The 16,659-nt window shown below is 41.1% G+C and overlaps 1 protein-coding gene across 2 annotated transcripts; it reads right to left on the bottom strand.

The window, feature by feature from the left end:
• Positions 1 to 10,705: 10,705 nt before the first annotated feature.
• On the bottom strand, positions 10,706 to 12,143 carry LOC118740337 (dehydrogenase/reductase SDR family member 7). 2 transcript variants are annotated; one of them, XM_036471828.1, is made up of 2 exons: positions 12,021 to 12,142; positions 10,706 to 11,942 (listed from the first exon to the last, which is right to left on the bottom strand). In XM_036471828.1, exon 2 carries the CDS (start codon positions 11,881 to 11,883, stop codon positions 11,047 to 11,049), a length of 837 nt encoding a protein of 278 aa, XP_036327721.1. In that variant the 5' UTR covers positions 11,884 to 11,942; positions 12,021 to 12,142; the 3' UTR covers positions 10,706 to 11,046. The 2 variants fall into 2 exon arrangements, with proteins under 2 accessions (XP_036327721.1, XP_036327720.1); XM_036471827.1 differs by having other exon boundaries at positions 10,706 to 12,143.
• Between the last annotated feature and the right edge of the window lie 4,516 nt (positions 12,144 to 16,659).

Raw genomic sequence — 16,659 nt, 5'->3', positions numbered from 1 at the left:
TTAAAAAAAAATAATATAAAAATTAAATAAAAAAATAAAAAAAAGCTCCGCTGCCCGACATCTCGGACTCGAACCCGGATCTCTCAACTACCAGTCTAGTGCTTTGCCCACTCGGCCATTGTGACTTCTCAGGCAGCGTGAGCGAAATGGCATACGTAAATGTCTATTATTTCTTTTGCACTAGCTAACTTCGAATCAGCGGCCCCTATTGCGAGTGTCGACTGGCAGTAGAATAGAAATTTGTCGATCGAGTCGATCATCTTTTATTTTGCTATTGCGTAACTTGATCGATAAAAATTTGTACTATTGTGAATGGTGACGGAATTGTAAACAGCTGTTTGTTTGTTTACATTTGTTTCTTTAATGTATCATTTACATCATTTTTAAAATAATTGCTTTTATTATAAAATTTAAAAAATGGACACAGTTGAAATATGGTTTAGTGATGAGGAAGATGATGTGGAAGCTAATAGATTAGTAGAGTTGGCTAAAGCATTGACGGAATTGCGAGATTCGTCGGATCCCATGGAGTTGGAAGATGAAGTGTATGAAGGTTTTTAGGTTTTACAGGATTTGCAGGAAAAGCTATTTTCCTCATTAATAAATTTTATGGAAGTTTAAGAAATACGGTACCGTTTAGTTATTTGTACAATGATGTTGAGTATTTGTGTCCAAACGCGTGACCCGAGTTTTAAAACTTTAACATACAAGTGTAGTGAAAGAATTAAACTTTAATTTAACATAAAGATTTCAAGTTTCCGAGCATTAGTTAATTTAAAAATTATGCAGTTTTTTGTAAACTTTGATGTTGGTTCTGCGAAAAAACACAGTGGATGGCGTACCCGGAATTATATGCACAAGAAATATTGTATATCTTTCACAAAAGAAGCGGAGCTTCCTCCCCTGCTCTTTACGGAAATTCCTTTGCCTATGTCCTCACTCTCCTGCATCAGCTCGACCAACCGCGCAAGTTGCCTTTTGTTGCTTACAATTTTTTATCTGTAATTCAGACACATATGTACATACATATGTATATTTCACAATTTTTTACAACTTCCAATTCAATTGACTTACTTTTTATCCATTATAGTACCACTTTCTTATGTAAATTTTATAAACGCAAAATCCAACGACTAAAAAACAGCAATAGAAGGATGAGCGTTTAAAAAGTATTCACAGTCGCTAATTGAGCGACTAAAAGTGTGTTTGCATTGTTCAACTTTGCGTTCAACTCAACGCAGGGTTGCACGAAAAAAAAGTTGAATGGCTAAAAATATCAAAATATGAAAAAATATCAAAATATTCGCCATAAAAAGGTGTTTGCATTGTTCAACTTTGCATTCAAGTTTTGGTTGAATGGCCTTTCAACTAATCGCTTTCAACAAAGTTGGTCGCCAGCCAACATTTAGCCATTCAACTTTTTTTTCGTGCAACCCTGCGTTGAGTTGAACGCAATTGTTGAACGCAAAGTTGAATAATGCAAACACTGCTTAAGCGACACTCACAATAGCATCGATAATCGATGATCGCTTAATAGTCGTTTATCTACTGCCAGTCGACACTCGCAATAGGGGTGAGCATTCGAAGCTGGCAACGATATTTTCGAGTTCACTTGGATTAAGGGATAGCAATTTTTTCGTATTCGTAGCAGGCATTCGAATTCGTAGATTTTCTACGATGGATTCCGTGATAGCCCTGTACATCTTTTATCTCACCTCCGACAGAGAATTGTTTTGTACAAAATTACGCAAAAAAGCTTACTCGATCGTTTTTAGGCGATCGTTTTTGTTACGAATTTCGAAACTTCGAAAATACCTTTCGGATTGCAGCTTATTATTTCTACGATTCGTTCCCACGACAGCCAAGGGCTGTTGTTTCGGCGATCTAACCCCGTTTAGGTCGGCGAAGTATATCAGAAGTTGTTCGTCCATAGGGCTACATTCACTACGTTTTCTTCTACTCAGGGCTGGCATCGAGTCAAACCCAGGGCCAGAAACCTACACCTGCTGTGTATGCCAGAGACGAATACACCACAACTTCACCTCTGTCAAGTGCAATGCTTGCGAGGGGTGGAGTCACCTCAGACTCTGCTCAGGACTACGGACACATCTTTTGTGGCCCCCTGCTGCTCTAACAGAGCAGCCTCCACGGCTAACCCCAGTCCACCTGTGTAGTCCCACACAAACACAACAACATAACACAATAGAGCACACCACAACGGCTACAGACCACAGAACACACACAACCGCACCACCACCCCACGCCGCCGCCAACAACTCCTGGTTCCTCCTAAAATCTGCACGGTATGTCAGACCAGGATATTCCGTAATGAGACATCAGTCAATTGCAACACCTGCCTTGGCTGGTGCCACTTTAGGGCATGCTCCGGTCTGCGCACCACGCGAGATTGAACGAAGAACTTCGAGGGCCCGTGTTGCTCTGCCCGGTCGTAGACCTCAACTGCGACGCCGCCCGCCACCACCACAGGGCGGCATCCACCTCAGCAGCGCACACAGCCAACTGCGGCACGACCACACATATCCCTCACACCCCGCATCACCACACGTCTCCCGAACCACATGAAGCTCCTTCAATTTAACTGTAACGGGCTTCAGAGCAAGATCGAAGAGATAACCATCTTCATGGGAAGGCATGGCATATTGATAGCTGCGGTCCAAGAGACGATGTTGCACAGCAATTCAACACTGTTGAATTGTGCCGGGTACAACGTGCACCGTCGAGATCGCGAGCGGGATAATGGTAGTGGCTTAGTGCTCATCACGCACCACACCGTGCAGTATCGTCTTATCGGAACAGACATCGACCGCAGGGATACCACCCTAGAATGTCAGGGCATTGCTATCCGGTCAGGCGATGTTGAGCTTGAAATATTTAACGTTTATATACCCCCTGTCACCTGCTGCCCGGCAGGATATCACCCTGACATAGGTGCGCTCCTCAGAGGTGAAAACCGTATGGTAGTAGGCGACTTTAACGCGCACCTAGATCTTTGGCACTCAAGCCTGCAAAACGATCGTAGGGGAACTAACTTGGCTGAGCAGATAGACGATTCGACATTCTGCACAATGAACGACGACGCACCCACCAGGATTATGGGCAGCTGCTGCAGCTCGCCAGACATAACAATAGTCAGCGCTGGTGTGATAAACAGCATATCATGGCGACGTATGCTGACTTTGGTATCAGACCACCTGCCCATAGTCATCTCGATCGATAACCAACCGACTTTGCTTCCGCGGAGCACCGAACATATATCAACTTTTCTAAAGCTGATTGGAAAGGCTTCGCGGAATTTACTCAAAACAACTTCGCTGCTCTCCCCACACCAACCGACGTCCACCTTGGTGAACGTAAGTTCCGCAGGGCTGTCACCGCTGCTGCAGCTCGCTTCGTACCGGCCGGATGTATCAGCGACCCACGTCCTAATTTCCCTGCTGAAGCGGCTGTTCTAGCCGATGAGCGTGATAGCCTTCGTCAGGCCGATCCCGGAGATCCCCGTATCAGGGATCTCAACGCGGACATTTGGCAACTAGTAAACGTACATAAGCGGAAGAAGTGGGAAGAGCATCTGGAGACCTGTAACTTCACCTCTGGTGTGAGTAAGCTTTGGTCAACCGTGAGGTCACTGTCCAATCCGACGAAGCACGACGACAGAGTCGAAATTTCTTCCGGCGACCATGCTTCGTCGGACCCGGAGCGAAGCGCGAGCTATTTTAGCCGGCAATTCATACTGCATCCTCCGGTGGACAAAGCCAAGCGTCGAGTGACCAGAAGGCTGCACAAACTGCCAACAACCTGTGCTCCCTTGCTTTCACTTGCGGTGAAGTTCAGGTGGCCATCGGGAAGGCGAAAGCCTCCAAAGCCATGGGTCCCAACGGAATATACATGCTGATGCTGAAAAATTTGGGTCCTGCGGGGGTAGCGTACCTAACGGAGGTCCTCAATTTGTCTATGGCCACTCTCATCATCCCAGACATCTGGAAGGTGGGGAGAGCGGTCCCACTGCTCAAACCGGGGAAACCTGCCAACATAGGAGATTCTTATCGGCCGATAACACTCCTTTCCCCGGTAGCGAAGACACTCGAGGCCTTGCTGCTCCCGTATTTCCCAAACCACTTGACCCCAGCGAAGCATCAGCATGGTTTCCGTAAAGTGCACAGTACAACAACAGCACTTAACGCCATAAACACTCAGATAACTCGTGGCCTTAACCGTAAACGTCCCTGTGAGAGAACGATTCTAGTAGCGTTGGACCTGTCAAAAGCTTTTGACACTGTCAGCCATTCCACGCTACTAGAAGATATAGAGGCTTCCTGTCTCCCACAGAGGCTCAAACGGTGGTCGGCAAATTATCTGAGTGGTGGACACTCGTCGGTAATGTTTAGAGACAAATCGAGCAAACTGGGAATGGAATTGATGATCTGTGTTCGAAAGTAAACGGGTATCTCTCTGAACTTTCTCGCTTCTTCACTGCAAGTAGTCTCCCCTACGAAATCCTCTGCGACCCTGTTCACAACCTGGTCGAAGGAAGTCAGGCTACCGCTAGGAATTCACGTCGATGACACACCAATTCCGACGGTGAATAATCCTAAAATACTCGGAGTAACATTCGACAGCCTGCTCTCCTTCTCTGCGCATGCAACCGCTATTGTCAATAAAGTACAGAGCCGCAACAAGGTCCTCAAGTCGCTAGCCGGCAGTACTTGGGGCGAAGACAAAGAAAAGTTGCTGGCAACATACAAGGCAATAGGCCGGCCGGTTTTAAACTACGCAGCACCAGTGTTGTCGCCGGGGACTAGTAGGACGCAGTGGATGAAGCTACAGGCGGTACAAAACACAGCACTTAGGACAGCGACCGGATGCCTCCTGATGTCACCAGAACACCACCTCCGCGATGAGGCGAAAATGCTCCCAATTAGGGAGCACAACACGATGCTCTGCAAGCAGTTTCTGGTTGGGAGCCACCCAAATACAGCTGCTTGCAGAGAAGCCCTCGCCGAGGCACGTCAGGAGGCATCTATATGAACTGACAGCCGAAGTCCAGAGGTTCATTAAGCAGCCTCTGGACCCGTCAGATTACAGACAGGCCCTGAACGGCATTCACAGGTACGCAGTCTCGAGTTATGTAGACTCAAGACCTGTGAATGCCGTTCTAGGCACACAAACATCGGACATTGACGCGGCGGAGCTCCATCTGCCTCGGGAGACCAGAACAACAATAGCCCAACTTCGCTCTGGCTACTGCAGCAGGCTAAACTCCTACCTGAGTAGGCTAAATGCGGATGTGCCGAACGAATGTCCGGCATGCGAAGAGACCCCTCACGACTCGAAACATCTCTTCGCATGCCCGGAAAACCCCACAACCCTAACGGCGTCGTCCCTGTGGACCGACCCCATAGAAGCTGCACGCTTCTTGGGGCTGCCGTTAGTGGAACTCGACGACAACGACTGAGATATCAGCCGATCTGAGCGGGGTTGTTGTATCCGCTACAACAACAACAACGATTCGTAGCAAAATCTGAATACGAAAGAGTTGCAGAATAGGGGTGATAGTTTGAAGCTTTGACTTACACTGAGGAGCAAAACCGGAACAGTAATACGTAATGTGAATTTTCTTGCGATATATTCGCAATATATGAATACTTTTTTGTAATCTAGTTTCGGAATTCACATTTCCAATCTTTATTTCATCAGAAGGCCATACAAACAATAATTAATACTAGCAGATAAAGAAAATTGAAAAAAAAAACGTAGCAACTAGATTGTTCCAGTTTTGCACCCGACAGAAAATTTTACCATTTGTTTGACTTTTAATAAATTAGCCATAACTGATTTGAATATTTTAGCTTTTGTGGTCATCTTGGGATACTTTCGCACAGGTTTTAGACGAAATCTGTTGAGAACGGGCACCGGTTTTCCTCAACGCCATGACCTAGGACTTGCATACGATTGGGCGAATTTTCGCAATTGAACAGTGGCATTTTCAAACAATTCCATAAGTTTTCTGTTGAATCAATTCTGGGCTTTACGCAGGGCACTCCATGATTATAAAAACTTGGGATTTATACCTATTTGGCCCCAGTTTCGGAGGATATTTCTGATCATTGTCCAGTTAAAATTGATAAAAGGCTGCGAAAAATATCCTCAGAAATTGCCAAATTCTTTGAAAATGCTCATTTGTTGTCACTTTTCTTTTTCCATCGATTTTACCACAGTTCTTACTCCCTAAGGCGTAACGCGGCCCTACATCATTAAATGTACACATACAAACCTAATAGTTTAAATATTTTGGGACGTTAGGCGTATCCCTGATGCAGGTGCACAGCACTTGAACCAATATTCCGACTTAAAACGTTTAATTTTATCCTGAGTTAACAAATTTAGGGCCGTGCCCTAATTAATAGTAAATTTTGATGGAATAATGTGGTCGTTTATGACGAACTTGTAAATTCCCGCTTCAAAATAATACCAATCCAATGTTTTTTCTTAGTAAAAATGCGTTTCTGACCAAAAATTTTTCTGGATGTCAAAGCAGGCTTTCTCCTCTTTATCTTTGTGGTGCAATAACTTGTTCCCATGTCTTACATAATGTCCAGTCACTTACTTTGTGGTGATAAAGCAGTAATTTTTGGTTTGGAACCAAAGTTTATTGGCATTTAGAGACCCTCCAATATGCCTAGCCTGGCAAATTTATTGTGGTCTCTCGATCTTGCAGACTGAGGTCCGCCCTTTTATCGCTTGTTTAAATAACCATAAAACGGAAATTTGGCCGATATGATTTCTTTCTTTACAGCGTGGCCTTTTTGACCGTTTTACAAAAACTTTAAATTATTTTTGCTTGGTATGTGCACTTAATGCACTCACAGCGAAAATTCCACGCGCCTTGATTACAAAATTGCAGGAAATGAGCCAGAACTCCTCTTTGAATTATAAAATTCAGCAATTACTAAGAGGGTGCAAAACTGGATCAATCCAGTTCATTTTTGTTTGGTCATTTTTTTCTGAGTTTCCATATGCGAATCTTAAAATGTTTATGGTCAAGCGTTTAGTTAAACATCGGTAAGGCGAAACGCAAGTTTGAATTACCATAAATTAAATAAACTGAAGAAGTACATTACCTCAAACTTAACTTTCCGTTCTATTGTTCCAGTTTTGCTCTTCAGTGTATATGGTTTATATTAGGTTCGTTCGCGTAGCTGTTGAGGGGAAGCTGCTGGTTTCTGCTGGAAAAATTTTTGCCAACAGCAATTTACCAACAGGAAAACAGCTGATCAAAAACAGCTGGTTGGCATTTACGCAAATCACAAATAGTCTGTTCCAATAGCAGTCCGGTTTACAGGATTTAGTCAGAACTTACAGGAAGTCGTTCCTCTTGACATAAAACCTGTAAGTGGGAACACATTTGAGAGAGTAACTGAGGAACTGTTCCTAGGCAGAAGTTACAGGATTTAGTCCGGAGTATTTTTTCCTGTAAGTTCATGAAAAGTGTCAAACGATCAGCTGATTTACATGTGCAAACAAAAACTGAAAGCGGTGAAAGCTAAGAATCTTTTATTTGTTAAAAAATGGAAGTAAACAACGAAATATTTGAATATGTATAGATTTTAATAATTATTTAGTGCTATTTCAGCTAAATCAGTGTTGTACAAATGACATGTAAACAAACCGACTGACGTTTTTACAGGAAATAGTGCTTTTTGCGTTCCTATGCACTTATGCATCTGTTCTCCTTTTACTCTCATTTGAGAGCGTAAAATTGTAGTTTGACAGTTCCACAGGTTTTAGTCCGAAGTTCAAAGGAACAGACTAAAAATTGAATTTGATGGTTTGGAAGTTAAAAATTACAAAATGCGACTAATTAAACTTGTAAGAAATAAGTAGTTATTTGTTTAATCAATAAACTGTGTCAGTATAACACTTCGTGATGGCTTTTCGTACGTTTTAAATTTTACACTTTTGAATGTAAACAAAAATTATATCAGCTGTTCGTCTAACTTGCAAGTTTCTGCAAATTTTCTGTTCGCGTACTATTTTGGATATTTCTCTCTTGTGAGAGAACAGATGACATTTCGCCGGAATTTGGCAGTTGGTTGGTTTCTGCTGGAGATTTTAAACGAACGCACCTATTACAGAATGACCTATATTTTCATAAATAATTAATGCAAAGTGTTTCTTGAACCGTTAATATTATATTAAAACAAAGCGTACACTTTCATTTGTCGCCTAGTGTATATACATGGCGTTCGAAAATATAAATTTTTCCTTTACCGTAAACCTTTTAGTTTCGGTAATAATGATGTTTTGTAAATAAGGCAGATCGGAATAGGCACTCTCTGGGAAGACAATACCTGTAATAATTGCACCATGGGGCTTTTCTACATTTCATCCAAGATATAGCTCGTTTAACAATAAAGAGTATTAAATCAAAGTTTATGTTTTTGGTAATTTTATCATACAATTAATAAGCTTGATAAGAATTTGTTCAGTATAACAGATAACTAAACTCAACAAAAATATCGATATGTGTCCTTGCATCCGTTTTTTTGTTTTGTTTTGTATATCAACTACTCTGGTCAACCATATAATAGGAGTGCTATGTTTTGACCAGTTTTGACTAATTTACGTTTCTTAATTTAATGTTTATTATTTTTTTATTAAAGCCTAGTTGGTTATACAAAAAAGTCATAAAAATATTTTAATGTTTATTATTTTTTTATTAAAGCCTAGTTGGTTATACAACAAACTCATATATTTTAATATGTCAAACTTCGTACAAAAAATTATACAAATTCTGCTTAGTTTTACCATAATATCAAACCTTTTAATCAGAATCTTTAGAAAAAATTAAATTGTAGTACAATGAAGTGAGTTTCAAGCTGGTAAAACCCGTTTAATTATACCCGAGCGCACTTGTGCACAAGGGTATTATAACTTTGTTCACATAACGGTTGTTTGTAACAGGCAAAACGAATCGAGATAGATATAGACAAATGTATACCTAAATGATCAGAATGAAAAGAGAAATCGATTGACACACGATAACTCGAGTAAAAATTTAGATATCTTAACGAAACTTGGTAAGTGAACTTCTTTTGGGCGTAGGACGGATGGTATTGAAAATGGGTGAAATCGGACAATAACCACGCCTACCTCCCATATAACGGTAATTTTAAGAAATACGAAAACTGCGATATTTTAGTAACTACTGAAGATAATTCACTTAAAATTGATACTTACAATGAGTTTCAGACGGAAAACATGAATATTATAAATTTTTGGAAAATGGGCGTAGCCACGCCCACTTATGGTTACATGTGTATATCTTGGTAACCGCTGCACCAATTTCTTCCAAACTTGGCACAGTTGTTGGCCTTAGTACAGCATACTAAATGGCTGAAAATTTAAAAAATCGGACAATAACCACGCCTACCTCCCATATAACGGTAATTTTCAGAAAAACGAAAACTGCGATATTTTAGTAACTTCTGAAGATAATTCATTCAAATTTTATATTTGCAATGAGTTTTAGACGACAAATAAGAACATTACAAAATTTTGGCCAATGGGCCTAGCCACGCCCACTTATGGTTACATGTGTATATCTTGGTAACCGCTACACCAATTTCTTCCAAACTTGGCACAGTTGTTGGTCCTGGTACAGCATACCAAATGGCCGAAAATTTCTAAAATCGGACAATAACCACGCCCACATCCCATATAACGGTAATTTCGAGAAATACAAAATCTTCGATAAATCAGTAAATATTGAAGCTAATTTATTCAAAATTGATGGTTGCAACAATTCTTTACCAAGAAATACGTTTATGACAAAATTTTGGAAAATGGGCGTAGCACCGCCCACTTGTGATCACATATATGTACCTCGCTAACCGTTCTAGCAATTTGTACCAAGCTCGGTATGGTTATTGTGCTTGCCACATAAAAGAAAACCGTTGAAAATTTTTGAAATCGGACTAAAATTGAGGCCGCTTTTCATATAACGGTAAATTTCAGAAATGCTTGAAATTTCAATATTTCGAAATTTAAGGACGCTAATTTACTTAAAATGTATACACCCCAGCTTATCATGTAGCGGTAGCTTTCGGAAAGGAGGAAAACATATATTTAATACTTGCGCCGGGTATTTAATGTTCGGCTCCGCCCGAACTTAGACTTTCTTACTTGTTTTTGTTTTTTGTTTTTGCTGGCAGTGTTTTCCATATAAAAGAAAATTGTAGCATCATTCTTTGTATGGAAAAAATGTGAAACAGCTTCAACCAAAAAACTCACAAATTGCAACGGATTTTTTCCCAAGTTGAAGGTTACACTTCATAATAAATACCACAATTAAATGGGCTACAAAACCGCATACCAAAATTTTTCTTAAGATTCTGATTAAAAAATTTAATATTTTAATGAAACATTGCATAGTTATAATTTTTGTACAAAGTTTGAGGTGCATTTTTGTTGTGTTTGTTGTATAACAAACTAGACTTTTATAAAAAAAATAATAAAAGTTAAATAAACAAAAAAAAAATTTCAAGTGACAAAAATATCGCACTCCTGAAATCCAAAAGCCGTATCTACCAAAGTCGCTTTTTGATTGGTTTGATGCATTTAATTGAATAACAAATCCCCACACCTTTTTTAAAAAAGCTTGTCATGTTTGGTTTGCAAACAATCCGGTTTCGGCGTTGTGTGGAATTCGTTCCAAAATAAATCAAAAAAATTATTACTCATGACTTTTTTCATATCAAGGACGACTTGTTAAGGTTTTTGCATTTCAGGTGACGATATGTAGAAATCTACATATACATACATATCGCACGTTTAATAATATAGAGATGTACCTAACTCAAAATTTACGTTTTTAGAGATTTCATTACGCAATTAATAAGATTGGTAAGTAGAATATGTTCAGTCTAACAGATAACCACATTTTGATAGCGTTTTACCAAATTTAAATTTTGAAATAATTTGTAATATTATTAAATGTGCGATATGTATGTATAATAATTTTTCAATTCACAACTTTCCTTCACGAATTTTATTCATAGTGTTTTTTCCTAATATTTTGAAAATAATATTTGCTAATCCTGGATAGCGCGATGCGTAGGCCAAAAGATTGACCGGAAATAGGCCACACCATGCTAAGTCTAACTTATTTACAATGGAAGCAGCAAATAACTGGCCACAACGCTCGGCAGTCATCCTTTTTTGGTGCTCTGTGCTCTGTCCATATTTTTGCTCAGGCTCCGATGTGAACGCCTCTGCAAGGAATTCTGTTGCTACTGGGCCTGGACAGAATGTGGTGACATCAATGTTACGTTGCTCAAGTCGAAGAGTATTTAAATATGCATTGATAGCTGCTTTTGCTGCACAGTATGTAGCTGAAAATGGCACCGGGCAGAATCCAGCAATACTTGATGTTACTGCAATATGCCCATGCCCACCAGCCTGCTGCAGAAAGTAACGCGCCACAATACGTGAAAGATTTACAACAGAAAAGACATCTAACTCAAATAGATCACGATCAACTTGAACACTTATCTCTTCCCAATTTGCCCGTTGGGAACGACCAGCATTATTGACCAAGACGTCTAAACGTCCAAAGTGACTTAGCACACTTTCAAAATAGTATTCGTGATTAGAAACTTTCAACATATCCATAGGCAATACAAGAACATCACGATCAGACAAAAATCCATTCGACCGCTCCAGACAGTCGTTTTTCAATGATTCCAGCAATGCTGCCCGTCTAGCGGATACCGCCAGTCGTACTCCATGTTTAGCCAGCTCCAGCGCCAGAGCTCTTCCAATACCACTCGAAGTACCTGTCACCCATACAACCTGTCCACGCATCGCCGAAACAGGTAATCCGAAATGTGTCTTATACCATAGTCCTAGATTGCAATCTAGAACTATCCAAAAAGTTACGTAAATGAAGTAATAGCTGATGAAAAGCAAAAATAATAACTCCAAAAATGTCATTTTCCTACTTTATGCGATAGCCGATTCGCGAGAATAAAACTGCAGCAAAAAATAAAATATGATGCAGCGCACAAAAAGTGATAACAAAGCCGCTTCTTCAAGATAACACAGAAGAAAGTAAAGAGCCTGTCAGACGTGGCAATGCAATATATTTTGAAAAGTCGATCAAATTGAGAAATCCCAGAAAGCAGTTGGGTAGCTGTTTAGTGGCTGTTAGACGTGGCAAGTGCAAGCCCTTTTAAAAAGTCTGTAAAACTCAAGAATTTCCAAAAGAGATTGCAGGAGCTGTTACACCTTGCATGTAAAGTGGCTTTTGAAAGCAGTTTTTATTTCTGAAAATCAAACTTTCTGATACCACTTTTTGTCTGTTTACACGGTCAATGCAGGCAAGCCCACTTTAAACGATGTTACCAGATAGCCTTTTTAGCTTCGTCGGACCCGGAGAGATGCGCGAGCTATTTTACCCGGCAGTTCATTCTGCATCTTCCGCTGGATAAAGCCAAACGTCGAGTGACCAGAAGGCTGCACAAAGTGCCTAAACCTAGTGCGCCTCTTGTTTTCACCAGCGATGAGGTAAGGGTAGCCATCGGGAAGGCGAAAGCCTCCAAAGCCATTGGACCCGACGGAATATACATGTTGATGATGAAAAATTTGGGTCCTGCGGGAGTAGCGTACCTAACGGAGGTCCTCAACCTGTCTATGGCCACCCTCGTCATTCCAGACATCTGGAAAATGGGGAGAGTGGTCCCACTGCTCAAACCGGGGAAACCAGCCAACAAAGGAGAGTCTTATCGCCCGATAACTCTCCTTTCCCCGGTAGCGAAGTTACTCGAGGCCCTGCTGCTCCCGTACTTCACGAACCTCCTGACCCCAGCGAAGCATCAACATGGGTTCCGTAAAGTGCTTAGAACAACAACAGCACTTAACGCCATAAACACTCAGATAACTCGTGGCCTAAACCGAAACCGCCCCTGTGAGAGAACTATTCTAGTAGCGTTGGACCTGTCTAAGGCGTTCGACACTGTCAGTCATTCAACGCTACTAGAAGATATAGAGGCCTCCTCACTCCCACAGGGACTCAAACGGTGGTCGGCGAATTACCTGAGTGGTCGACACTCGTCAGTAATCTTCAGAGACAAAACTAGCAAGCCACGTAAAATTAAACAGGGGGTACCACAGGGTGGTGTCCTGTCCCCGCTACTGTTTAATTATTACATATCAAAGCTTCCTCAGCCATCAGAGGGTGTTAATATAGTCTCGTATGCTGACGATTGTTCGACCATGGCGTCTGGGAATGGAATTGATGACTGGTGCTCAAAAGTAAACGGTTACCTCTCCGAACTTTCTCGCTTCTTCACTGCAAGGAGCCTTGCCCTATCCCCTGCGAAATCCTCGGCAACCCTTTTCACCAACTGGACGAAGGAGGTCAGACTGCCACTGGGTATTCACTTCGATGGCGTAACAATACCGACGGTGAATAACCCGAAAATCCTCGGAGTTACCTTCGGCAGTCTGCTCTCCTTCTCGGCGCATACAACCGCAATTGTCAACAAAGTACAGAGCCGCAACAATGTCCTCAAGTCGCTGGCCGGCAGCACCTGGTGCAAAGATAAAGAAACGTTGTTGGCAACATACAAGGCAATTGACCGGCCGGTTCTAAACTACGCAGCGCCCGTATGGTCGCCGGGGACTAGCAGGACGCAGTGGATGAAGCTGCAGACCTGCCAAAACACGGCATTAAGAACTGTGACAGGATGCCTCCTGATGACGCCTCAACACCACCTTCATGACGAGGCCCAGATGCTCCCAGTAAAGGAGCATAGCATAATGCTCTGCAAGCAGTTCCTCGCTGGGAGCCACAGACGTGGCCATCCCAGCAGGGAAACTGCTTGCGGAAGAGCCCTCGCCACGGCACGTCAAGAGGCATCTTTACGAACTGACAGACGAAGTCCAGAGGTATATTAAACAACCTCTGGACCCGTCAACCTACCGACAGGCCCTGAACGGCATTCACAGGGAATCAGTCTCAAGTTATGAATGCCGTTCTAGGCACAGAACCACCGGACGTGGACGGGACAGAACTTTGTCTGCCTCGGGAGACCCGCACTACAATAGCCCAACTTCGATCTGGCTATTGCAGCAGGCTCAACAGCTACCTGAGCAGAATCAACGAGGATGTGCCCAACCAATGCCCGGCATGTGGAGAGTCGCCACATGACTCCCGGCACCTCTTCACATGCCCTGAGAACCCCACTCCGCAAACGCCCCTGTCCCTATGGACAGCCCCTTTGGAATTAGCACACTTCCTGGGCCTCCCCCTAGCTGAAATAGACGACAACGTTGATGGATGAACCGCCCCGAACGGGGCTTAGTAGCCGCTACAACAACAACAACAACAACCAGACATTTGTATGCTTATAACAAAATTACTGACCTGAAAGCCTTTTTAAAAATGCTCAAATGCGCACAAAACAACCTTAAAGTGTCTATTTCTTTAATATTTATATTGTTCATGAGGAGAATACGATAATTACAAGAATTTTTTTTAAATCTGATGAAACATTTTTACAATCTTATAGAAATTCGGCAAAAATCGCGTCAAACGCCAACACTCGATTGGTTTAACAGCACTTGCAACAAAAATGAAAATTGCTAGTGCAGCACGAGCAAGTTAAAATTTTTTCTGAAAAGCGATTTGCGTAATTTCAGTTGCAGTTACACCTTGCAATTTTTATTTTCGAACGTTATTTCTGCAAATCTGCTAAAAGGACTTTCTGGCTGTTACACGGAAAAGTAGACTTTCGTTTTCGCATTTTGACAACGAAACGCACTTTTACTGTCATACCTAAACATAAGCGTTGGGTGGAGCGTTTTCTGCCGCCTAGCGTTAACACCGAAGTGCCATATCTAAAGGCCCGTCCACATACAACTTTGGCGTCGCGTTGGCGCTGGCGTCGCTTTGACAGCAGCGCGAGTTACGCCCGTGCTTGCTACAATGAACGCGTAGCAGAGAATACTTTGGTCACTAAATTAACACACTAGCGGCAGATAAATCAAAATTTTACATCAATAATTGCATTAAAAACCATATTTCTTGCCCGCATTTGATTAAAAATGAAAATTAAATCACATAATTTTGATTATTTAGAACAGCTGACGCACGACGCACGCGAAAAGTTGAGAGTTGGCCATCTTTCTGCGTTGTGTTGGCATCGGCGTTGCCCAACTTTGGTTATATGGAGACTTTCATATAAATGCATGTACTCATAGTCAGCTGTCGAAGTGACGCCAACGCCAACGCAACGCCAAAGTTGTATGTAAACGGGCCTTAAAGGCCGGTCCACCATAGAACTTTCTCGTTGACGTTGGCGTTGATTAAGAGCTGACTATGAATACGCATGGACTGACTATAGATCCATTCAATATCAAAAAATTTTTACGAATTGTTACTAGTACCTGCAAGTCCTGATTGGAAATGCATTCAATAACCCAAAATATTTGCAAGAGAGAGCGAATTCGAGAGCGTAACAACCCGAGAGAGCTGCAAATTCTTGCAAGTAAAAATTTTACTAGCAGGAATTTGCAGGAGTCAAAAGGTAAGGTAATGTTTCAAATTCAAATGTAAAAAAACTATTTAAGAGTATGATTTGATGAAACATAATAATTAGTGAAATGAAAATATGGATAAAAATCTATTAAATCTATTATTATTATTTAAATCTATTGTACCTATGGTTTTTTATTTTTATGACGATGGGAACTATTCTCAATTTAAAAAAATTGCACGCCAAAACTTAACCGTCAGAAAGTGTCCAAATGGCTTAAGTTGCAAGTTTTTACTAGTTTTGCGTTCAATAACTTTTTCTGGAAATTTCTCTTGCTGTCAATTTTACTCTCTATTTTTCATTTACGCTCTGGCTGCAAGTACTTACTGGAAAAGTTATTGAATTGACCTATAATTAGTGAAATGAAAATATGGATGAAAACATTAAATCTATTGTATATTTTTTTTAATTTTATGACGATGGGAACTATTCCCAATTAAAAAGAAAACTGCGCGCCAAAACTTAACCGTCAGGAAGTGTCAAAATGGCTTAGGGCCGGTTACTCAATGTCTGGTTAACGCTAATCCCCGGTTAAACATAGTTATCGACGTTACCGACTCCCTGTTGTATGCATGGAGTCGTAGACGTCGATAACGATGTTTTACCGGAGATTAGTGTTAACCGGTAGAGTTGTCAAACTATCGATGGCACTATCGATAGTTTCAATTTTTTTAGACTATCAATACTCATTGATAGTTTTTTCTTATAATATCAAAAATATTGATAGTTTAGTAGGACTATCGACCATCTCTACCAATTATTTTGAAATTATTTGAATTAAAGATTTTGCTTTTTAGTGTGATGCCGACGTCGTATTCAAATATGCACGCATTTAGGCCAAAATACATACATATGTTAATCGTAAATCCTGTTTTATTTGTATAACTTGTGTTTGTTGTTGAACTTTCTAAAAAGAGAAGTATTTTGGCTAAGCATTTACTTAATTTTGAATGATTATAACTTTTATAAGATAATATTTTTTTCACTATGATCCTGTAAAAACAAAGCAACCTAACTGATTTATCACTATCGATAGCGCTAT

Source organism: Rhagoletis pomonella, unplaced genomic scaffold, assembly GCF_013731165.1.
Source record: "Rhagoletis pomonella isolate Grant_MI unplaced genomic scaffold, Rhpom_1.0 Rhpom_scaffold_00006, whole genome shotgun sequence".
Lineage (NCBI taxonomy): Eukaryota > Metazoa > Arthropoda > Insecta > Diptera > Tephritidae > Rhagoletis > Rhagoletis pomonella.
Note: the sequence above shows the minus strand (reverse complement) of the source record. Positions and strands in the feature narration are given on the sequence as shown.